Raw genomic sequence first — 20,112 nt, 5'->3', positions numbered from 1 at the left:
TTTTCTCAAGTGCTCATGGAACATTCTCCAGGATAGATCATATCTTGGGTCACAAATCAAGCCTTGGTAAATTTAAGAAAACTGAAATCGTATCAAGTATCTTTTCCGACCACAACGCTATGAGACTAGATATCAATTACAGGAAAAGATCTGTAAAAAATACAAACACATGGAGGCTACACAGTACACTACTTAATAACGAAGTAATCACTGAAGCAATCAAAGGGGAAATCAAAAAATACCTAGAAACAAATGACAATGGAGACACAATGACCCAAAACCTATGGGATGCAGCAAAAGCAGTGCTAAGAGGGAAGTTTATAGCAATACAAGCCTACCTCAAGAAACAGGAAACATCTCGAATAAACAACCTAAACTTGCACCTGAAGCAATTAGAGAAAGAAGAAAAAAAAACCCCAAAGCTAGCAGAAGGAAAGAAATCATAAAGATCAGAGCAGAAATAAATGAAAAAGAAATGAAGGAGACAATACCAAAGATCAATAAAACTAAAAGCTGGTTCTTTGAGAATATAAGCAAAATTAATAAACCATTAGCCAGACTCATCAAGAACAAAAGGGAGAAGACTCAAATCAATAGAATTAGAAATGAAAAAGGAGAAGTAACCACTGACACTGCAGAAATACAAACGATCATGAGAGATTGCTACAAGCAACTCTATGCCAATAAAATGGACAACCTGGAAGAAATGGACAAATTCTTAGAGATGCACAACCTGCCGAGACTGAACCAGGAAGAAATAGAAAATATGAACAGACCAATCACAAGCACTGAAATTGAAACTGTGATTAAAATTCTTCCAACAAACAAAAGCCCAGGACCAGATGGCTTCACAGGCGAATTCTATCAAACATTTAAGAAGAGCTAACACCTATCTTCCTCAAACTCTTCCAAAATACTGCAGAGGGAGGAACACTCCCAAACTCATTCTACGAGGCCACCATCACCCTGATACCAAAACCAGACAAAGATGTCACAAAGAAAGAAAACTACAGGCCAATATCACTGATGAACATAGATGCAAAAATCCTCAACAAAATACTAGCAAACAGAATCCAACAGCACATTAAAAGGATCATACACCATGATCAAGTGGGGTTTATTCCAGGAATGCAAGGATTCTTCAATATACGCAAATCAATCAGCGTGATACACCATATTAACAAATTGAAGGAGAAAAACCATATGATCATCTCAGTAGATGCAGAGAAAGCTTTTGACAAATTTCAACACCCATTTATGATAAAAGCCCTGCAGAAAGTAGGCATAGAGGGAACTTACCTCAACATAATAAAGGCAATACATGACAACCCCTCAGCCAACATTGTCCTCGATGGTGAAAAACTGAAACAATTTCCACTAAGATCAGGAACAAGACAAGGTGGCCCACTCTCACCACTATTATTCAACATAGTTTTGGAAGTGTTAGCCACAGCAATCAGAGAAGAAAAAGAAATAAAAGGAATCCAAATCGGAGAAGAAGAAGTAAAGCTGTCATTGTTTGCAGATGACATGATACTATACATAGAGAATCCTAAAGATGCTACCAGAAAACTACTAGAGCTAATCAATGAATTTGGTAAAGTAGCAGGATACAAAATTAATGCACAGAAATCTCTTGCATTTCTATACACTAATGATGAAAAATCTGAAAGTGAAATTAAGAAAACACTCCCATTTACCATTGCAACAAAAAGAATAAAATATCTAGGAATAAACCTACCTAAGGAGGCAAAAGACCTGTATGCAGAAAATTATAAGACACTGATGAAAGAAATTAAAGATGATACAAACAGATGGAGAGATATACCATGTTCTCGGATTGGAAGAATCAACATTGTGAAAATGACTCTACTACCCAAAGCAATCTACAGATTCAATGCAATCCCTATCAAACTACCACTGGCATTTTTCACAGAACTAGAACAAAAATTTTCACAATTTGTATGGAAACACAAAAGACCCCGAATAGCCAAAGCAATCTTGAGAACGAAAAATGGAGCTGGAGGAATCAGGCTCCCTGACTTCAGACTATATTACAAAGCTACAGTAATCAAGACAGTTTGGTACTGGCACAAAAACAGAAATATAGATTAATGGAACAGGATAGAAAGCCCAGAGATAAACACACGCACATATGGTCATCTTATCTTTGATAAAGGAGGCAAGCATATACAGTGGAGAAAAGACAGCCTCTTCAATACGTGGTGCTGGGAAAACTGGACAGATACATGGAAAAGTATGAAATTAGAACACTCCCTGACACCATGCACAAAAATAAACTCAAAATGGATTAAAGACCTAAGTGTAAGGCCAGACACTATCAAACTCTTAGAGGAAAACATAGGCAGAGCACTCTATGACATACATCACAGCAAGATTCTTTTTGACCCAGCTCCCAGAGAAATGGAAATAAGAACACAAATAAACAAATGGGACCTAATGAAACTTAAAAGCTTTTGCACAGCAAAGGAAACCATAAACAAGACCAAAAGACAACCCTCAGAATGGGAGAAAATATTTGCAAATGAAGCAACTGACAAAGGATTAATCTCCAAGATTTACAAGCAGCTCATGCAGCTCAATAACAAAAAAACGAACAACCCAATCCAAAAATGGTCAGAAGACCTAAACAGACATTTCTCCAAAGAAGATATACAGATTGCCAACAGACACATGAAAGAATGCTCAACATCATTAATCATTAGAGAAATGCAAATCAAAACTACAATGAGATATCATCTCACACCGATCAGAATGGCCATCATCAAAAATCTAGAAACAATAAATGCTGGAGAGGGTGTGGAGGAAAGGGGACACTCTTGCACTGTTGGTGGGAATGTAAATTGATACAGCCACTATGGAGAACAGTATGGAGGTTCCTTAAAAAACTACAAATAGAACTACCATAAGAACCAGCAATCCCACTACTGGGCATATACCCTGAGAAAACCATAGTTCAAAAAGAGTCATGTACCAAAATGTTCATTGTAGCTCTATTTACAAGAGCCAGGACACGGAAGCAACCTAAATGTCCATCGACAGATGAATGGATAAAGAAGATGTGGCACATATATACAATGGAATATTAGTCAGCCATAAAAAGAAATGAAATGGAGGTATTTGTAGTGAGGTGGATGGACCTAGAGACTGTCATACAGAGTGAAGTAAGTCAGAAAGAGAAAAACAAATACAGTGTGCTAACACATATATATGGAATCTAAGGGAAAATAAAGGTCATGAAGAACCTAGTGGCAAGACGGAAATAAAGACACAGACCTACTAGAGAATGGACTTGAGGATATGGGGAGGGGGAGGGGTAAGATGTGACAGGGTGAGAGAGTGGCATAGACATATATACACTACCAAATGTAAAATAGATAGCTAGTGGGAAGCAACCACATAGCACAGGGAGATCAGTTCAGTGCTTTGTGACCACATAGAGGGGTGGGATAGGGAGGGTGGGAGGGAGGGAGATGCAAGAGGGAAGAGATATGGGAACATATGTATATGTATAACTGATTCACTTTGTTATAAAGCAGAAACTAACACACCATTGTAAAGCAATTATACTCCAATAAAGATGTTTAAAAAAAAGCAGTAATGTGATTAAATCAGTAATTTAAAAACTCCCCAAACAAACAAAAGTCCAGGACCAGATGGCTTCACAGGTAAAGTCTACCAAACATTTAGAGAAGCATTAACACCTATCCTTCTGAAACTATTCCAAAAAATGGCAGAGGAAGGAAAACTTCCAACCTCACTCTATGAAGCCACCATAACCCTAATACCAAAACCAGACAAAGATATCACAATAAAAGAAAATTACAGGCCAATATCATAGATGAACATAGATGTAAAAATCCTAAACAAAATACTAGCAAACAGAATCCAAAAATACCTTAAAAAGATCACACGCCATGTCAAATGGGATTTGTCCCAGGGATGCAAGGATTTTTCAGTATCAGCAAGTCAATGTGATACACCACATTAACAAATTGAAGAATGAAGCAACCTAAACGTCCATCGACAGATGAATGGATAAAGAAGATGTAGTACATATATACAATGGAATGTTACTCAGCAATTAAAATGAATGAAATAATGCCATTTGCAATAACATGGATGGATCTGGAGATTATCATTCTAAGTGAAGTAAGTCAAGACAGAGAAAAACAAATAACATATGATATTGCTTATATGAGGAACCTAAAACAAAAATGATATAAACGAACTTATCTAAAATACAGAAACAGACTCACAAACTTAGAGAACACACTTATGGTTACTAGGGGGGAAGGGTGGGCGGGGAGGAACAGATTGGGAGTTTGGGATTGACATGTACACACTGCTATATTTAAAATAGATAACCAACAAGGACTTACTGTACAGCACAGGGAACTCTGCTCAATACTCTGTAATAACCTAAATGTGAAAAGAACTTGAAAAAGAATAGATACATGTATATGTATAACTGAATCAATTTGCTGTACGCCTGAAACTAACACAACACTGTTAATCATCTCTACTCCAATATAAAATAAAAATTAAAAAAAAAAAATTGAAGAACGAAAACCTCAATAGATCACCTCAATAGATGCAAAAAAGCTTTTGATAAAATTCAACATCCATTTATGATAAAAATTCTTCAGAAAGTGGGCATAGAGCAAACATACCTCTACATAATAAAGCCCATGTATGACAAACCCACAGCTAACATCATACTCAATGGTGAAAAGATAAGACAAGGATGCCCACTCTCACCACTTTTATTCAACAGTTTTGGAAGTCCTAGCCACAGCAATCAGAGGAGAATAAGAAATAAAAGGAATCCAAATTGGAAAGAAAGAAGTAAAACTGTCACTGTTTGCAGATGACGTAATACTGTACACAGAAAATCCTCAAGTAGCCACCAAAAAACTACTAGAGCTCATCAATAAATTAGAAAAGGTTGCAGGATACAAAACTAACATACAGAAATCTGTTGCATTTCTATACACTAACAATGAAATATCAGAAAGAGAAATTAAAGAAACAATCCCATTTACCATCACATCAAAAAGAATAAAATAGCTAGGAATAAACCTTCCTAAGGAGCCAAAAGAGCAGCACCCCACAAACTGTAAGACACTGATGAAAGAAACTGAAGATGACACAAACATATGGAAAGATATCATTTTCCTCAATTGGAAGAATCAATAATTGTCAAAATAACCACATTACCCAAGGAAATCTATATATTCAATGCAATCCCTATCAAATTACCGATGGCATTTTTCACAGAACTAGAACAAATAATTTTAAAATTTATATGGAAACATAAAAGACCCCGAATAGCCAAAACAATCTTGAGAAAGAAGAACTGAGCTGGAGGAATAAGGCTCCCTGACTTCAGACTATACTACAAAGCTACTGTCATCAAAACAGTATGATACTGGCACAAAAACAGACACATAGATCAAAGGAACAGGATAGAAAGTTCAGGAATAAATCCTCACACCTATGGTCAATTAATCTATGACAAAAGAGGCAAGAATATACAATGAAGAAAAGACAGTCTCTTCAGTAAGCGGTGATGGAAAAACTGGACAGCTACATGCAAAAGAATGAAATTAGAACATTCTCTAACACCATACACAAAAATAAACTCAAAACAGATTAAAGACCTGAATGTAAGACTGGATACTATGAAACTCCTAGAGGAAAACATAGGCAGAACACTCTTTAACATAAATCACAGCAATACTATTTTGCATCCATCTCCTAGAGTAATGAAAATAAAAGCAAAATTTAAAAAATGGGACCTAATTAAACTTAAAAGCTTTTGCACAGCAAAGAAAACCATAAACAAAATGAAAAGACAACCTGAAGAATGGGAGAAAATATTTGTAAATGATGCAACCAACAAGGGATTAATTTCCAAAATATACAAACAGTTCATACAGGTCAATATCAAAAAACAACCTAATCAAAAAAATGGGCAAAAGACCTAAATAGACATTTCTCCAAAGAATACATACACATGGTCAACAGGCACATGAAAAGATGCTCAACATCACCAATTATTAGAGAAATACACATCAAAACTACAATGAGGTATCACCTCACATCAGTCAGAATAGCCATCATCAGAAGGTCTACATATAATAAATGGTGGAGAGGGTGTGGAGAGAAGGGAACCCTGCTACACTATTGATAAGAATGTAAATGGGTGCAGCCACTATGAAGAAAAGCATAGAGGTTCCTTAAAAAACTAAAAATAGAGTTACCATATGATGCAGCAATTCCACTCCTGGGCATGTATCCAGAAAAGATGAAAACTCATATTTCAAAAAGATACATGCACCCCAATATTCATAGCAGCACTATTTATAATAGCCAAGGCATGGAAGCAACCTAAATGTCCACTGACAGAGGAATGGATAAAAAAGATATGAGATATATAGATATATAGATATATAGATATAGATATAGATATAGATATATGTATGTATATATATAATGGGATATTACTCAGCCACAAAAAAGAACGAAATAATGCCATTTGCAGCAACATGGATGGACCTAGAGATTACCATACTAAGTGAAGTAAGTCACACAGAGAACACAAAAGTCATGATATCACTTATATGTGGAATCTAAAAAAAATGATACAAATGAACTTATTTACAAAACAGAAATAGACTCACAGGCATTGAAAACAAACTTATGGTTACCAAAGGGGGAAGCGGGGGAGGTATAAATTTGGAGTATGGCATTAACAGATACATGTTACTATATACAAAATAGGTAAGCAAGGGCCTACTGTATAGCACTATATTCAATAACTTGTAATACCCTATAATGGAAAAGAATCTGAAAAAGAATTGATATATATGTATATATGTATAACTGAATCCCTTTATTGTACACCTGAAACTATCACAACAATGTAAATCACCTACTTCAATAAAAAAAAGAAAAAAGTTGGAGAAGATACGTGCAGTATGGTATCATTTATAAAAAGTTTGAAAACATACTAGTTCTATTATTAATATATGCATATATACATAAGAAAATATTTTAAATATAAATGCATGAGAATGGCAAACACAGAACTAGGTATACCTCTGGATAAGCAGGGTAAAAGGAGATGGAGTAATATGAGAGGGACGCATAAACTTCAAGTACATCTGTAATGCTCGATTAATTAAAAAAAAGGATCTGATACTAAAATATAATAAAGTTAGAAGACGGGTACTTGAGTGCTTATCTTATTATTCTCTATAGTTTTTCGTTTGCTTGAATATTCCAAAACAGAATGCTTTTAATCAAAATATAATGGCAGATAACAGACTTAAGAAATATTTGCAGAAAAGATCAAAAGAGAGTTCATACAAATTGATAAGACAACCCAGCATTACATTCAGTGAACACAACCTGTAAGAGACAAACTTTTTTTTTTCTTCTGTAAGAGACAAATGGCATGCAAAAAAAATTAACAAAATTAGAAACCGTAAATACATAGCACAGAAATACATAGCAAAATGTACAAGCTCAAGCTCATTAGTAACACTTCATTCAAAAAATATCCATTGAGTGCCTAAAGGTCCAGACGCTATTCCAGGCTCTGGGAATACAGCAGTGAACGCTATAACTCTCATACATGAAGCTCATATTCTCAAAGGGGGAGGCAGTCAATAAAAATATAAACAAACAGAAAGTCACATGCTGGTAAATGCTTTAAAAATATTAGAACAGGTGATGTGGTAGAGATGAGGGAGGAAGAAAAGGATACTTCGGGTGTTCAAAAACTCTAGAAGAAGTACACTTGTCCTGAGAAGTAAATAATAAAAAATCCTTCGAAAAGGTAAGGAAAGCCTCCTCAGGCTCAGCCTGTACCTGGGCTGAGCTGCGGCCGCCTTCTTGCTGGGGACCTTGTTCTCCCTGGTCTGCCAGAGCCTGTGAGCCCTGCCGCCCAACTTCACCGCCGCCTGGAGATGGTTGGCTGCTGCCACCCACCTCTGGGCGGAGGGGACACCTTCAAGATGGCGGAGGAGTAAGACGTGGAGATCACCTTCCTCCCCACAAATATATCAAAACTACATGTACATGTGGAACAACTCCTACAGAACATCTACTGAATGCTGGCAGAAGACCTCAGACTTCCTAAAAGTCAAGAAACTCCCCACATACCTGGCCGAGTGGCTGACAGGGTCTTGGTGCTCTGGCAGGGTATCAGGCCTGTGCCTCTGAGATGGGAGAGCCGAGTTCAGGACATTGGTCAACCAGAGACCTCCCAGCCTCACATAATATCAAATGGCGAAAGCTCTCCCAGATATCTCCATCTCAATGCTAAGACCCAGCCCCCCTCAAAAACCAGCAAGCTACAGTGCTGGACACCCCATGCCAAACAACTACCAAGACAGGAACACAAGCCCACCCATTAGCAGAGAGGCTGCCTAAAGTCATACTAAGGTCACAAACACCTCAAAAAACACCACTGGACATGGTCCTGCCCACCAGAAAGACAAGATCCAGCCTCATCCACCAGAACACAGGCACCAGTCCCCTCCACCAGGAAGCCTACACAACCCACTGAACCAACCTTATCCACTGGGGGCAGTCACCAAAAATAACAGGAACTATGAACCTGATGAGCCTGCAGCCTGCAAAAAGGAGACCCCGCACACAGTAAGTTAAGCAAAATGAGAAGACAGAAAAACACACAGCAGATGAAGGAGCAAGGTAAAAACCTACCAGACCAAACAAATGAAGAGGAAATAGGCAGTCCACCTGAAAAAGAATTCAGAGTAATGATGCTAAAGATGATCCAAGATCTTGGCAACAGAATGGATGGAGAAAATACAAAAACGTTTAACAAGGACCTAGAAGAACTAAAGAGCAAACAAACAATGATGAACAACACAATAAATGACATTAAAAATTCTCTAGAAGGAATCAATAACAGAATAACTGAGGCAGAAGAATGGATAAGTGACCTGGAAGATAAAAATAGTGGAAATAACTGCCACAGAGCAGAATAAAGAAAAAAGAATGAAAAGAATTGATGACAATTTCAGAGACTTCTGGGACAACATGAAATTCACCAACATTCGAATTACAGGGGTCCTAGAAGAAGAAGAGGAAAAAAAAGGGACTGAGAAAATACTTGAAGAGATTAATAGCTGAAAACTTCCCTAATATGGGAAAGGAAACAATCAAGTCCAGGAAGCGGAGAGAGTCCCATACAGGATAAATCCAAGGAGAAACATGCCAAGACACATATTAAGTAAACTATCAAAAATTAACTAAAAAGAAAAGATATTAAAAGCAGCAAGGGAAAAACAACAAACAGCATACAAGGGAATCCCCATAAGGTTAACAGCTGATCTTTCAGCAAAAACTCTGCAAGCCAGAAAGGATTGGCAGGACATATTTAAAGTGATGAAAGGGAAAAAACCACAACCAAGATTACCCTACCCAGCAAAGATCTCATTCAGATTCAGTGGAGAAATTAAAACCTTTACAGACAAGCAAAAGCTAAGAGAATTCAGCACCACCAAACCAGCTCTACAACAAATGCTAAAGGAATTTCTCTAGGCAGGAAACACAAGAGAAGGAAAAGACTTATAATAACAAACCCAAAATAATTAAGAAAATGGTAATAGGAACATACATATCGATAACTACCTTAAATGTAAATGGATTAAATGCTCCAACCAAAAGACATACACTGGCTGAATGGATACAAAAACAAGACCCATATATATGATGCCTAGAAGAGGCCCACTTCAGACCTAGGGACACATACAGACTGAAAGTGAGGGGATGGAAAAAGATATTCCTTGCAAACGGAAATCAAAAGAAAGCTGGAGTAGCAATTCTCATATCAGACAAAATAGACTTTAAAATAAAGACTATCACAAGAGACAAAGAAGGACACTACATAATGATCAAGGGATCAATCCAAGAAGAAGATATAACAATTGTAAATATTTATGCACCCAACATAGGAGAACTTCAATACTTAAGGCAAAAGCTGACAGCCATAAAAGGGGAAATCAACAGTAACACAATCATAGTAGGGGACTTTAACACCCCACTTTCAACAATGGACAGATCATCCAAAATGCAAATAAATAAAGAAACACAAGCTTTAAATGATACATTAGGGCTTCCCTGGTGGCGCAGTGGTTGAGAATCTGCCTGCCAGTGCAGGGGACACGGGTTCGAGCCCTGGTCTGGGAAGATCCCACATGCCACGGAGTAACTAGGCCCATGAGCCACAACTACTGAGCCTGCGCGTCTGGAGCCTGTGCTTCGCAACAAGAGAGGCCGTGACAGTGACAGGCCCATGCACCGCAATGAAGAGTGGCCCCCGCTCGCCGCAACTAGAGAAAGCCCTCACACAGAAACGAAGACCCAACACACCCAAAAATAAATAAATTAATTAATTAAAAAAAAAAAATCCATTCGGTAAATGATTTAAAGATGTCCAGAGTAGCTTCTTGAGAACTGCTACTCTCACCTGCATAAACAAGCTTATGCAAAAAGAAAAGAAAAAAAAAGATACATTAAACAAGATGGACTTAATTGATATTCATAGGAAATTCCATCCAAAAACAACAGAATACACTTTCTTCTCAAGTGCTCATGGACCATTCTCCAGGATAGATCATATCTTGGGTCACAAACCAAGCCTTTGTGAACTGAAATCGTATCAAGTATCTTTTCTGACCACAACGCTATCAGACTAGATATCAATTACAGGAAAAAGTCTGTAAAAAATACAAACACATGGAGGCTAAACAATACACTACTAAATAACCAAGAGATCACTGAAAAAATCAAAGAGGAAATCAAAAAACACCTAGAAACAAATGACAATGAAAACACGAAGACCCAAAACCTATGGGATGCAGCAGAAGCAGTTCTAAGAGGGAAGTTTACAGCAATACAATCCTACCTCAAGAAACAAGAAACATCTCGAATAAACAACCTAACCTAACACCTACAGCAATTAGAGAAAGAAGAACAAAAAAACCCCAAAGCTAGCAGAAGGAAAGAAATCATAAAGATCAGATCAGAAATAAATGAAAAAGAAATGAAGGAGACAACAGCAAAAATCAAGAAAAATAAAAGCTGGTCCTTTGAGAAGATAAAATTGATAAACCATTAGCCAGACTCATCAAGAAAAAAAGGGAGAAGACTCAAATCAATAGAATTAGAAATGAAAAAGGAGAAGTAACCACTGACACTGCAGAAATACAAACGATCATGAGAGATTACTACAAGCAACTCTATGCCAATAAAATGGACAACCTGGAAGAAATGGACAAATTCTTAGAAAAGCACAGCCTTCCGAGACTGAACCAGGAAGAAAAAGAAAATATAAACAGACCAATCACAAGCACTGAAATTGAAATGTGATAAAAAATCTTCAAACAAACAAAAGCCCAGGACCAGATGGCGTCACAGGTGAATTCTATCAAACATTTACAGAAGAGCTAACACCCATCCTTCTCAAACTCTTCCAAAATATAGCAGAGGGAGGAACACTCACAGACTCTATGAGGCCACCATCACCCTGATACCAAAACCAGACAAAGATGCCACAAAAAAAGAAAACTACAGGCCAATATCACTGATGAACACAGATGCAAAAATCCTCAACAAAATACTAGCAATCCAACAGCACATTAAAAGGATCATACACCATGATCAAGTGGGGTTTATTCCAGGAATGCAAGGATTCTTCAATATACGCAAATCAATCAACATGATACACCATATTAACAAATTGAAGGAGAAAAACCATATGATCATCTCAATAGATGCAGAGAAAGCTTTCGACAAAATTCAACACCCATTTATGATAAAAGCCCTGCAGAAAGTAGACATAGAGGGAACTTACCTCAACATAATAAAGGCCATATATGACAAACCCACAGCCAACATTGTCCTTGATGGTGAAAAACTGAAACAATTTCCACTAAGATCAGGAACAAGACAAGGTGGCCCACTCTCACCACTATTATTCAACATAGTTTTGGAAGTGTTAGCCACAGCAATCAGAGAAGAAAAAGAAATAAAAGGAATCCAAATCAGAAAAGAAGAAGTAAAACTGTCACTGTTTGCAGATGACATGATACTATACATAGAGAATCCTAAAGATGCTACCAGAAAACTATGAGAGCTAATCAATGAATTTGGTCAAGTAGCAGGATACAAAATTAATGCACAGAAATCTCTTGCATTCCTATACACTAATGATGAAAAATCTGAAACAGAAATTAAGGAAACATTCCCATTTACCACTGCAGCAGTAAGAATAAAATACCTAGGAATAAACCTACTTAAGGAGACAAAAGACCTGTATACAGAAAACGATACAACACTGATGAAAGAAATTAAAGATGATACAAACAGATGAAGAGATATACCATGTTCTTGGATTGGAAGAATCAACATTGTGAAATTGACTATACTACCCAAAGCAATCTACAGATTCAATGCAATCCCTATCAAACTACCACTGGCATTTTTCATAGAACTAGAACAAAAAATTTCACAATTTGTATGGAAACACAAAAGACCCCGAAAAGCCAAAGCAATCTTGAGAAAGTAATACGGAGCTGGAGGAATCAGGCTCCCTGACTTCAGACTATGCTACAAAGCTACATTAATCAAGACAGTATGGTATTGGCACAAAAACAGAAATATAGATCAACGGAATAGGATAGAAAGCCCAGAGATAAACCCACACATATATGGTCACCTTATCTTTGATAAAGGAGGCAAGAATATACAATGGAGAAAAGACATCCTCTTCAATAAGTGGTGCTGGGAAAACTGGACAGCTATATGTAAAAGAACGAAATTAGAACACTCCCTAACACCATACACAAAAGTAAACTCAAAATGGATTAGAGACCTAAATGTAAGGCCAGGCACTATAAAACTCTTAGAGGAAAACATAGGCAGAACACTCTATGACATACATCACAGCAAGATCCTTTTTGAACCACCTTCTAGAGAAATGGAAATAAAAACAAAAATAAGCTAATGGGACCTAATAAGACTTAAAAGCTTTTGCACAGCAAAGGAAACCATAAACAAGACGAAAAGACAACCCTCAGAATGGGAGAAAATATTCCCAAATGAAGCAACTGACAAAGGATTAATCTTCAAAATATACAAGCAGCTCATGCAGCTCAATATCAAAAAAACAAACAACCCAATCCAAAAATGGGCAGAAGACCTAAACAGACATTTCTCCAAAGAAGATACACAGATTGCCAACAAACACATGAAAGGATGCTCAACATCACTAATCATTAGAGAAATGCAAATCAAAACTACAATGAGGGGCTTCCCTAGTGGTGCAGTGGTTGAGAATCTGCCTGTCAATGCAGGGGACACGGGTTCGAGCCCTGGTCTGGGAAGATCCCACATGCCGCGGAGCAACTAGGCCCGTGAGCCACAACTTCTGAGCCTGCGCGTCTGGAGCCTGTGCTCCTCAACAAAAGAGGCCACGACAGTGAGAGGCCTGCGCACCGCAATGAAGAGTGGCCCCCCACTCGCCACAACTAGAGAAAGCCCTCACACAGAAACGAAGACCCAACACAGCCAAAAATAAATAAATTAATTAATCAATTAATTAATTAAAAAAAAAAATACAATGAGGTATCACCTCACACCAGTCAGAATGGCCATCATCAAAAAATCTACAAACAATAAATGCTGGAGAGGGTGTGGAGAAAAGGGAACCCTCTTGCACTGTTGGTGGGAATGTAAATTGATACAGCCACTATGGAGAACGGTATGGAGGTTCCTTAAAAAACTGAAAATAGAACTACCATACGACCCAGCAATCCCACTACTGGGCATATACCCTGAGAACACCATAATTCAAAAAGAGTCATGCAGCACAATGTTCACTGCAGCTCTATTTACAATAGCCAGCACAGGGAAGCAACCTAACTGTTCATCGATAGATGAATGGATAAAGAAGATGTGGCATATATATATAATGGAATATTACTCAGACATAAAAAGAAACGAAATTGAGTTATTTGTAATGAGGTGGATGGATCTAGAGACTGTCATACAGAGTGAAGTAAGTCAGAAAGAGAAAAACAAATACTGTATGCTAACACATATATATGGAATCTAAAAAAAAAAAAAAAAAAAGGTTATGAAGAACCTAGGGGCAGGACAGGAATAAACACGCAGATGCAGAGAATGGACTTGAGGACATTGGAAGGGGGAAGGGTAAGCTGGGACAAAGTGAGGGAGTGGCACGGACGTATATACACTAGCAAATGGAAAATAGATAGCTAGTGGGAAGCAGCCGCATAGCACAGGGAGATCAGCTCAGTGCTTTGTGTCCACCTAGCGGGGTGGGATAGGCAGGATGGGAGGGAGACACAAGAGGGAGGAGATATGGGGATATATGTATATGTATAGCTGATTCACTTTGTTATAGAGCAGAAACTAACACACCATTGTAAAGCAATTATACTCCAATAAAGATGTTAAAAAAAGTAAATAAATAAATCTTCCAAATAAAAAAAAAGGTAAGGAAAAAGTGGAACACCCAAGTGCTTAAGGCCTGACATGAGAGCAAACATAATCCATTTGAGGGACAAACAGATGAATATGTCTGGACTGCAATGAATGAGGGGATGAGTATATGAGATGAGGTTAAAGAGGCAGACAAGAGGAAATCCAGGGTAGCTGGATTTTTAATGGTTTTAATGGAGCTTGAAGCTTATAAATTGGCGGAAGAGAATACAAAACTATAAAAACAAAATTAAGTCCTAAATTGAGTATTTCTTCAGAATGAGAAAGAAAACTACATTAAATTACAAAATTTTAATAGTTCTCAAGCACATCAAACAATCCTAACATAATATTTTAAATAATTAACTCCCTCCACACCTTTATAATAATTTTTCCTACATATCTTGGCTGTATTGCACTTGACTGTCTCTTCATGACAATGATTTTGTAATATCATTTTCTATAGAGTCATGAGAGAGAACAGTTCAGTCTTTCACCTAGAATACAGGGTGAAAATTTATTTTTTATAACTGATAGTTTAGAAAAGTTTCTTTCAGCTTCACAACTGCCTGTTGATGATGCCCACTTTGTCCCAGCTTAAATACTTCAAATTACTGAATTTGTGAAAACCTCTTCTACATTTCTTTCACGAGTTGTAAGATTAGAAGAATGTTTAACAAACTTTAAAATGGTCATCTTGGTTTCTCCTCCATTACCCACATTCTTCCAGTCCTGACTGGGTGTCACGGGACAAGTTCATATCACCATTCAGCCTCTGGCCCTGTACCTTCACGTGAGGATCCCAGCTGGTAAGCGTTCTTAAAGTGGGCCAACCTGCAATAACTAAACTATATGTGAAAGGCACTGCAAATCACATAAATGTACCAACACATCTCTCCTCAGGATTCCAAAACTCCCTATGTCCACTCCAACATAACCTGCAAGGATAGAACGTGTGACAGGGAGGAAGTCAAAGTGTGAAAGAAACTATGGTGGCCTTAATCAACTTAGGTCCCGTCCAGGAAACAGCCTGCACAAGCAAGAGACCTCAAGCTTTAATTAGCTTCATGGTAACTCTACCTCTGTCCAGATCATTCTGAGCCTTAAAGATTATTGATAGCAGTTTGGTTTTTTTTTCTTCTGTAAGAGACAAGAAACCGGTAGAGAGAGATCAAGAGATCTGAATTATGTTTTAACAAGTACACACTGAGAAATGTACTGACCTAAGGCTATCTTCTAGCCCTGCTCAAAAAGGGGTACTCAAGCATGAAGCAGACCAAAATTATCCTTTCATATTCTGAAAATTTGTGTTTCCTCTTTCTCCCCATCTCTGGATTTAAAATCCCAGGATATACAAATCCAGTCATCCCATTATTTCCCCCACAATAACCTCTGCTTGAAAAGAAAAGTAATAATTTCTCAACTTACAAGTTTATAATTAAAGAGTATAATAGCTATCTGAATGTAATTTTAAAAAGCAAAATATTCAGTTACTGAATATTCTCTCTCCTACAGCTATTGTGGGAATGGAGGCACTTTCCCAGCTGTGTAGCCTCAATTCTGACAGCCTGGCCTCTCCATCAATCAACTCCAGGAGACCTCCTTTCTGCTTAAATTAGCAAAATTTAACTAGTAACTTAGTTTTTACAAACAATTAATAATTCTGTATCTAACAGATAAGTATTCAATAAGCAAATAACAGCAAACCAGTCAATCATGAACCCTGAAGTTATTAAAAGCATTGGGGGTAGAGATGTCAAAAACGATTAGACGCTGTTGAACCAGAAATGCTGGAGGGTGACAGCATTCCTCAGCCCTTGAAACTCACCCATAGTCTCCTGTTCTGCCCTTTGATCCAGACTTTGGAGAACAGTGTCATGAGAGTAGTACAGCAACTTCTCACCACACAAAATACTCCTGCTACTGAAATGCAAAAGAAATAGAAGCTGCAAAGAAAAGGAAATTAAGGAATGTAAAAAGGGGGAGGGGGCACATAAGAACTGATGTGAGAACAAAGTGTAATATAACACATACCGAAGAGCATAATTCAGACAGATATATATATTTAGGAGTGGGAGACAGAATAAAAGCACTGTAGGATTAGCACTGGGAAACGTCACACAGATTCCATCATTTGACAAATATTTACTGATCATTTACTTCATGTGTATCTAAGCTAGATGACAGCAGTGGGAATGGAAAAAATACTGATGAACGTTACGGAAGAATTAGGCAGTATTTGGTTATAGGTATTGGGGTTATGGTTGGATAAGACAAAGGAAAAGGTCAGTAATGACTGGTCTCATGTCTAAGTGCTAGAAAAGGGGTAAAACAGTATAATCAAATAGAAAAGCTGGGAGGTATAACTATTTTGGAAGAAATGGTTAGTCTGCTTTCAGACAGGCTGAATTTGAGATAACAGGTAGCATTTTTTCATATTAATTACTAATTTCCATTTCCACTTAACTAATTCAATCAAAAGAATCAAGCCCCTTATCCAACTATAAAGGATTAAGATGCATAAATAGAGATTCTGCAGCAAACGCTAGACTTCTGAGACGTATTCAAAGGCATGGGCTAGATAAGAATATTACATGAGTCCACTGTTTCACAAAAGGTGTCCCATGACACATTAATCGTCCTCTTTCTGAACATGCTACTGCCACTATCTCTCACACCCTCCCATCTCCTCAGATCCCACCTGAGAAGTTTCATGAGAAAAAAAATTGTGTCACAAGGAATTTTTGGAGACTCTCACAAAGTATAATTACTTTTTGGAATTCTACAATGTACACTTTTGAGAACCCTACTAAGGAAACCTTCTATTTTGTTTAGTCCAGGTATTTCCCAAACGTATTCAAAAGCAGAAATCTATTTTTGAGGAATACCTACCCATAATGACTTTGGGAAATGGTACACAGATAGTAAGCTACTTGAGGGCATAGAGAATTTCTTATTAATCTTTGCCTATTCACCGTACCTAACATGATATGAAACACATAGGAAACAATGTGTGCTGAAACAAACAACTACTTATAGGGTTTATGTAAAAGCCACATACTTCGGTCCTTTTCTAAAATCTGTTCCAAAATACTAAGGATCATCCTAGGTTTTTTATAAAAGTTCTTCATATACTTCATAAAATCTCTACCATAAATTAATCATATGAGTATATTATCCCAATACCACTGGATGTAAGCATACTTTTTTTTGCTTCCAAAATTAAGTCCACCCTCAACACACCTGAAGACACCTCTGACGCATAACAATAAACAACTCAAAATAGAGCATTAAGTAAAATGGCTTCATAAAAACTGTGAAGTAATATATAACAGCAAACATTAAAGTATGAGAACTGGATGAAAAGCATACGCTTTATATTAATGACAAGAATTAAAAGAAGAAAAAGAAGTAAGTAGTGAAGAAATCTTTTTCCCTTACCTCCTACTAATCAATTCAGGTAAACCTAAATAGTCACTTATTCCAGTCTCCTTCCCACAATAAGGAGAAGAGGAAGAAAAACATTCTGCCACTGGGTGGGGGAAAGAACAAAGTGTGCCCCTCCAGGCTTCATTCAGTAGCTCAGGGCCAAATGAATCAACATGTTTATCTACTAATACAGCTGAGCTCACTTTACAGTATTATGCACTTGAAAGGAAATGAACTTTTTAAAAATGAAACTAGTACAAATGAGAAAGTTTTTGTTTTTTGTTTCTACAAATTTAGTTAAGCTCTTTGTTTATAAAGACCAAAATTACAGAATAAATCTTTCATTGTGTCAAAATGTTTACACCAAACTGAAGAAGATTTGAGGAAACTCAGGCTCTAAAACATTTGATCTAAGGGTCAAGGACAGTCTGACTTCTTAGTTCTGCCAGCAGTTTTTAAAACTTGCTTCCTGTACTAGGGAATGTTCACTGTTCTTGCACAAACAATAATAAAAGTCATTTATACAACCACCTTGGTTATTTTTTCCTTTCGTTTTAGATTCACTGTTTTGTAAGAGCAAAGGCTACAGTTGTTAATTCTAGTAAGTTTTCTGAGTTTTTATTTACCACTATATTTCTACTCATTTAATATTTGTTGGGAAAAAATATGAATTTATTCATTTATTCAAAAATACATCCTGAATGTCAATTATGTGCCAGACATTATAGATGAAAGTCAGCAAAAGAAATGTGGTTACTGCTCTCGAAGAGCTTTCAATGCAGCTGGGAAAAAAGATACTATAAAATCAGATATATATATAAATATATACACACACACACACACACACACACACACACACACACACACACATAAATATAAAATGCAGACTATGAGAGGCAAAAAACCACCATGGAAACAAATAACATGATCTAGCCTGGGAGTCGCTTTGCTAGTGCCAACTGAACTAAAATTAGCATAACAAACATTAAACATGATTTAAAACAAACACATACACACACATATCCCAAATCATGCTACGAATAAAAATGTCCACAACTGTCGGGAGGGTTTATAGGGGCAATGGTAACATCTATATGACATCGAAAAAAATAACGGTGATAGCTTCATGTGAACAGCACTAACAGATCACTTATCTCTGTAGGAAGAAAAACAATGGCTAGTCCTGGTATATTTCCAGTCAAAAATAGGTTTTATAGCCAGAACTATTTTCCAATGAAAAAGCCAAACATCAGCTACTAATCTAGTTATTATAATTTCCAATAATCTCAAGTCTTCCAAACAATTATATTGAGTTTGTAACAATACATGTATCCCAAGCCTGAACACCTCACAAAACCCAGGTCGCAAAAAGACAACTTCAGCTTCACAGATCACAGGATCATATGATGTTAGAGCAGAAACAAATTTCTAGATGTCATCTTACAATAAAACACTTTTTTTCAAATCAAACATGAGACCCAAAGTGGGGAAGTAACATATACAACCATCATTCATCTAGTTAGTAAGGAAGCTGACTAGACCCTGGATCTCCTGAGGCCCAGTCCTATGCTCTTTCTACAGCATTACAATAGCAAGTATATCAAATGACAAGGAACACACGTGTTGCAAATAAATAAGGAAAAGTTTAAAAACACAGGAATTCCATTTCAAAAATGTTACATACCTTCAATTGACACGCACTTCCCTTAAGTCCCTCTTAATGTTCCCTCTTACTACATACCACAAGGGTAAAAGTGAAGGAAACTACGAACATTTACTGACCCTATAGGGTCCAGGAGCTAGGTTGAGTGATTTTATCTATTTTAATTTCACTTAATCATTACAACTACCCTCTGAGTAGGATATTATTAATCTCATTTTACTGATTTAGATTTTATTTAGATTCAGAAACACTAAATAACTTACTCAAGGTTACACAGCAGAAAAATGGCAGAGGCAGGATTTGAATTCAAGTCTGTATGACTCTAAATCCACGTAGCCACTTTACCACAAAAAAGTAATTTTTCACAGGAAAATATTACACAAAACAGTTCAGTCTCCCGGAGCACTCACCAATGTCCATTTAACTACTGAAGAAAAGTTATTTAAGTTTGGTCT

At 37.0% G+C, this 20,112-nt stretch overlaps 1 protein-coding gene and 1 pseudogene across 6 annotated transcripts in view; both read right to left on the bottom strand.

The window, feature by feature from the left end:
• Positions 1-20,112, bottom strand: part of LOC309664706 (tigger transposable element-derived protein 1 pseudogene) — a 477,505-nt pseudogene that overhangs the window by 116,577 nt on the left and 340,816 nt on the right. The window lies entirely within an intron of this gene.
• AKT3 (AKT serine/threonine kinase 3) overlaps positions 1-20,112 on the bottom strand; it is a 392,413-nt gene that overhangs the window by 324,968 nt on the left and 47,333 nt on the right. Inside the window, exon 3 of one of the 5 annotated variants that reach the window (XM_082470477.1) lies at positions 16,394-16,488. The exons of 3 other annotated variants lie outside the window; for them this stretch is intronic. In XM_082470477.1, the coding sequence (XP_082326603.1) occupies positions 16,394-16,488 (95 nt within the window). Of the gene's footprint in view, positions 1-15,645; positions 15,676-16,393; positions 16,489-20,112 lie in introns of those variants that run through there. One more of the 5 variants, XM_082470478.1, reaches the window with a different exon arrangement.

The sequence above is a fragment of the Balaenoptera physalus genome (assembly GCF_965194825.1).
Source record: "Balaenoptera physalus genome assembly, chromosome: 1".
Lineage (NCBI taxonomy): Eukaryota > Metazoa > Chordata > Mammalia > Artiodactyla > Balaenopteridae > Balaenoptera > Balaenoptera physalus.
This window is presented reverse-complemented; position numbering and strand designations above follow the sequence as displayed.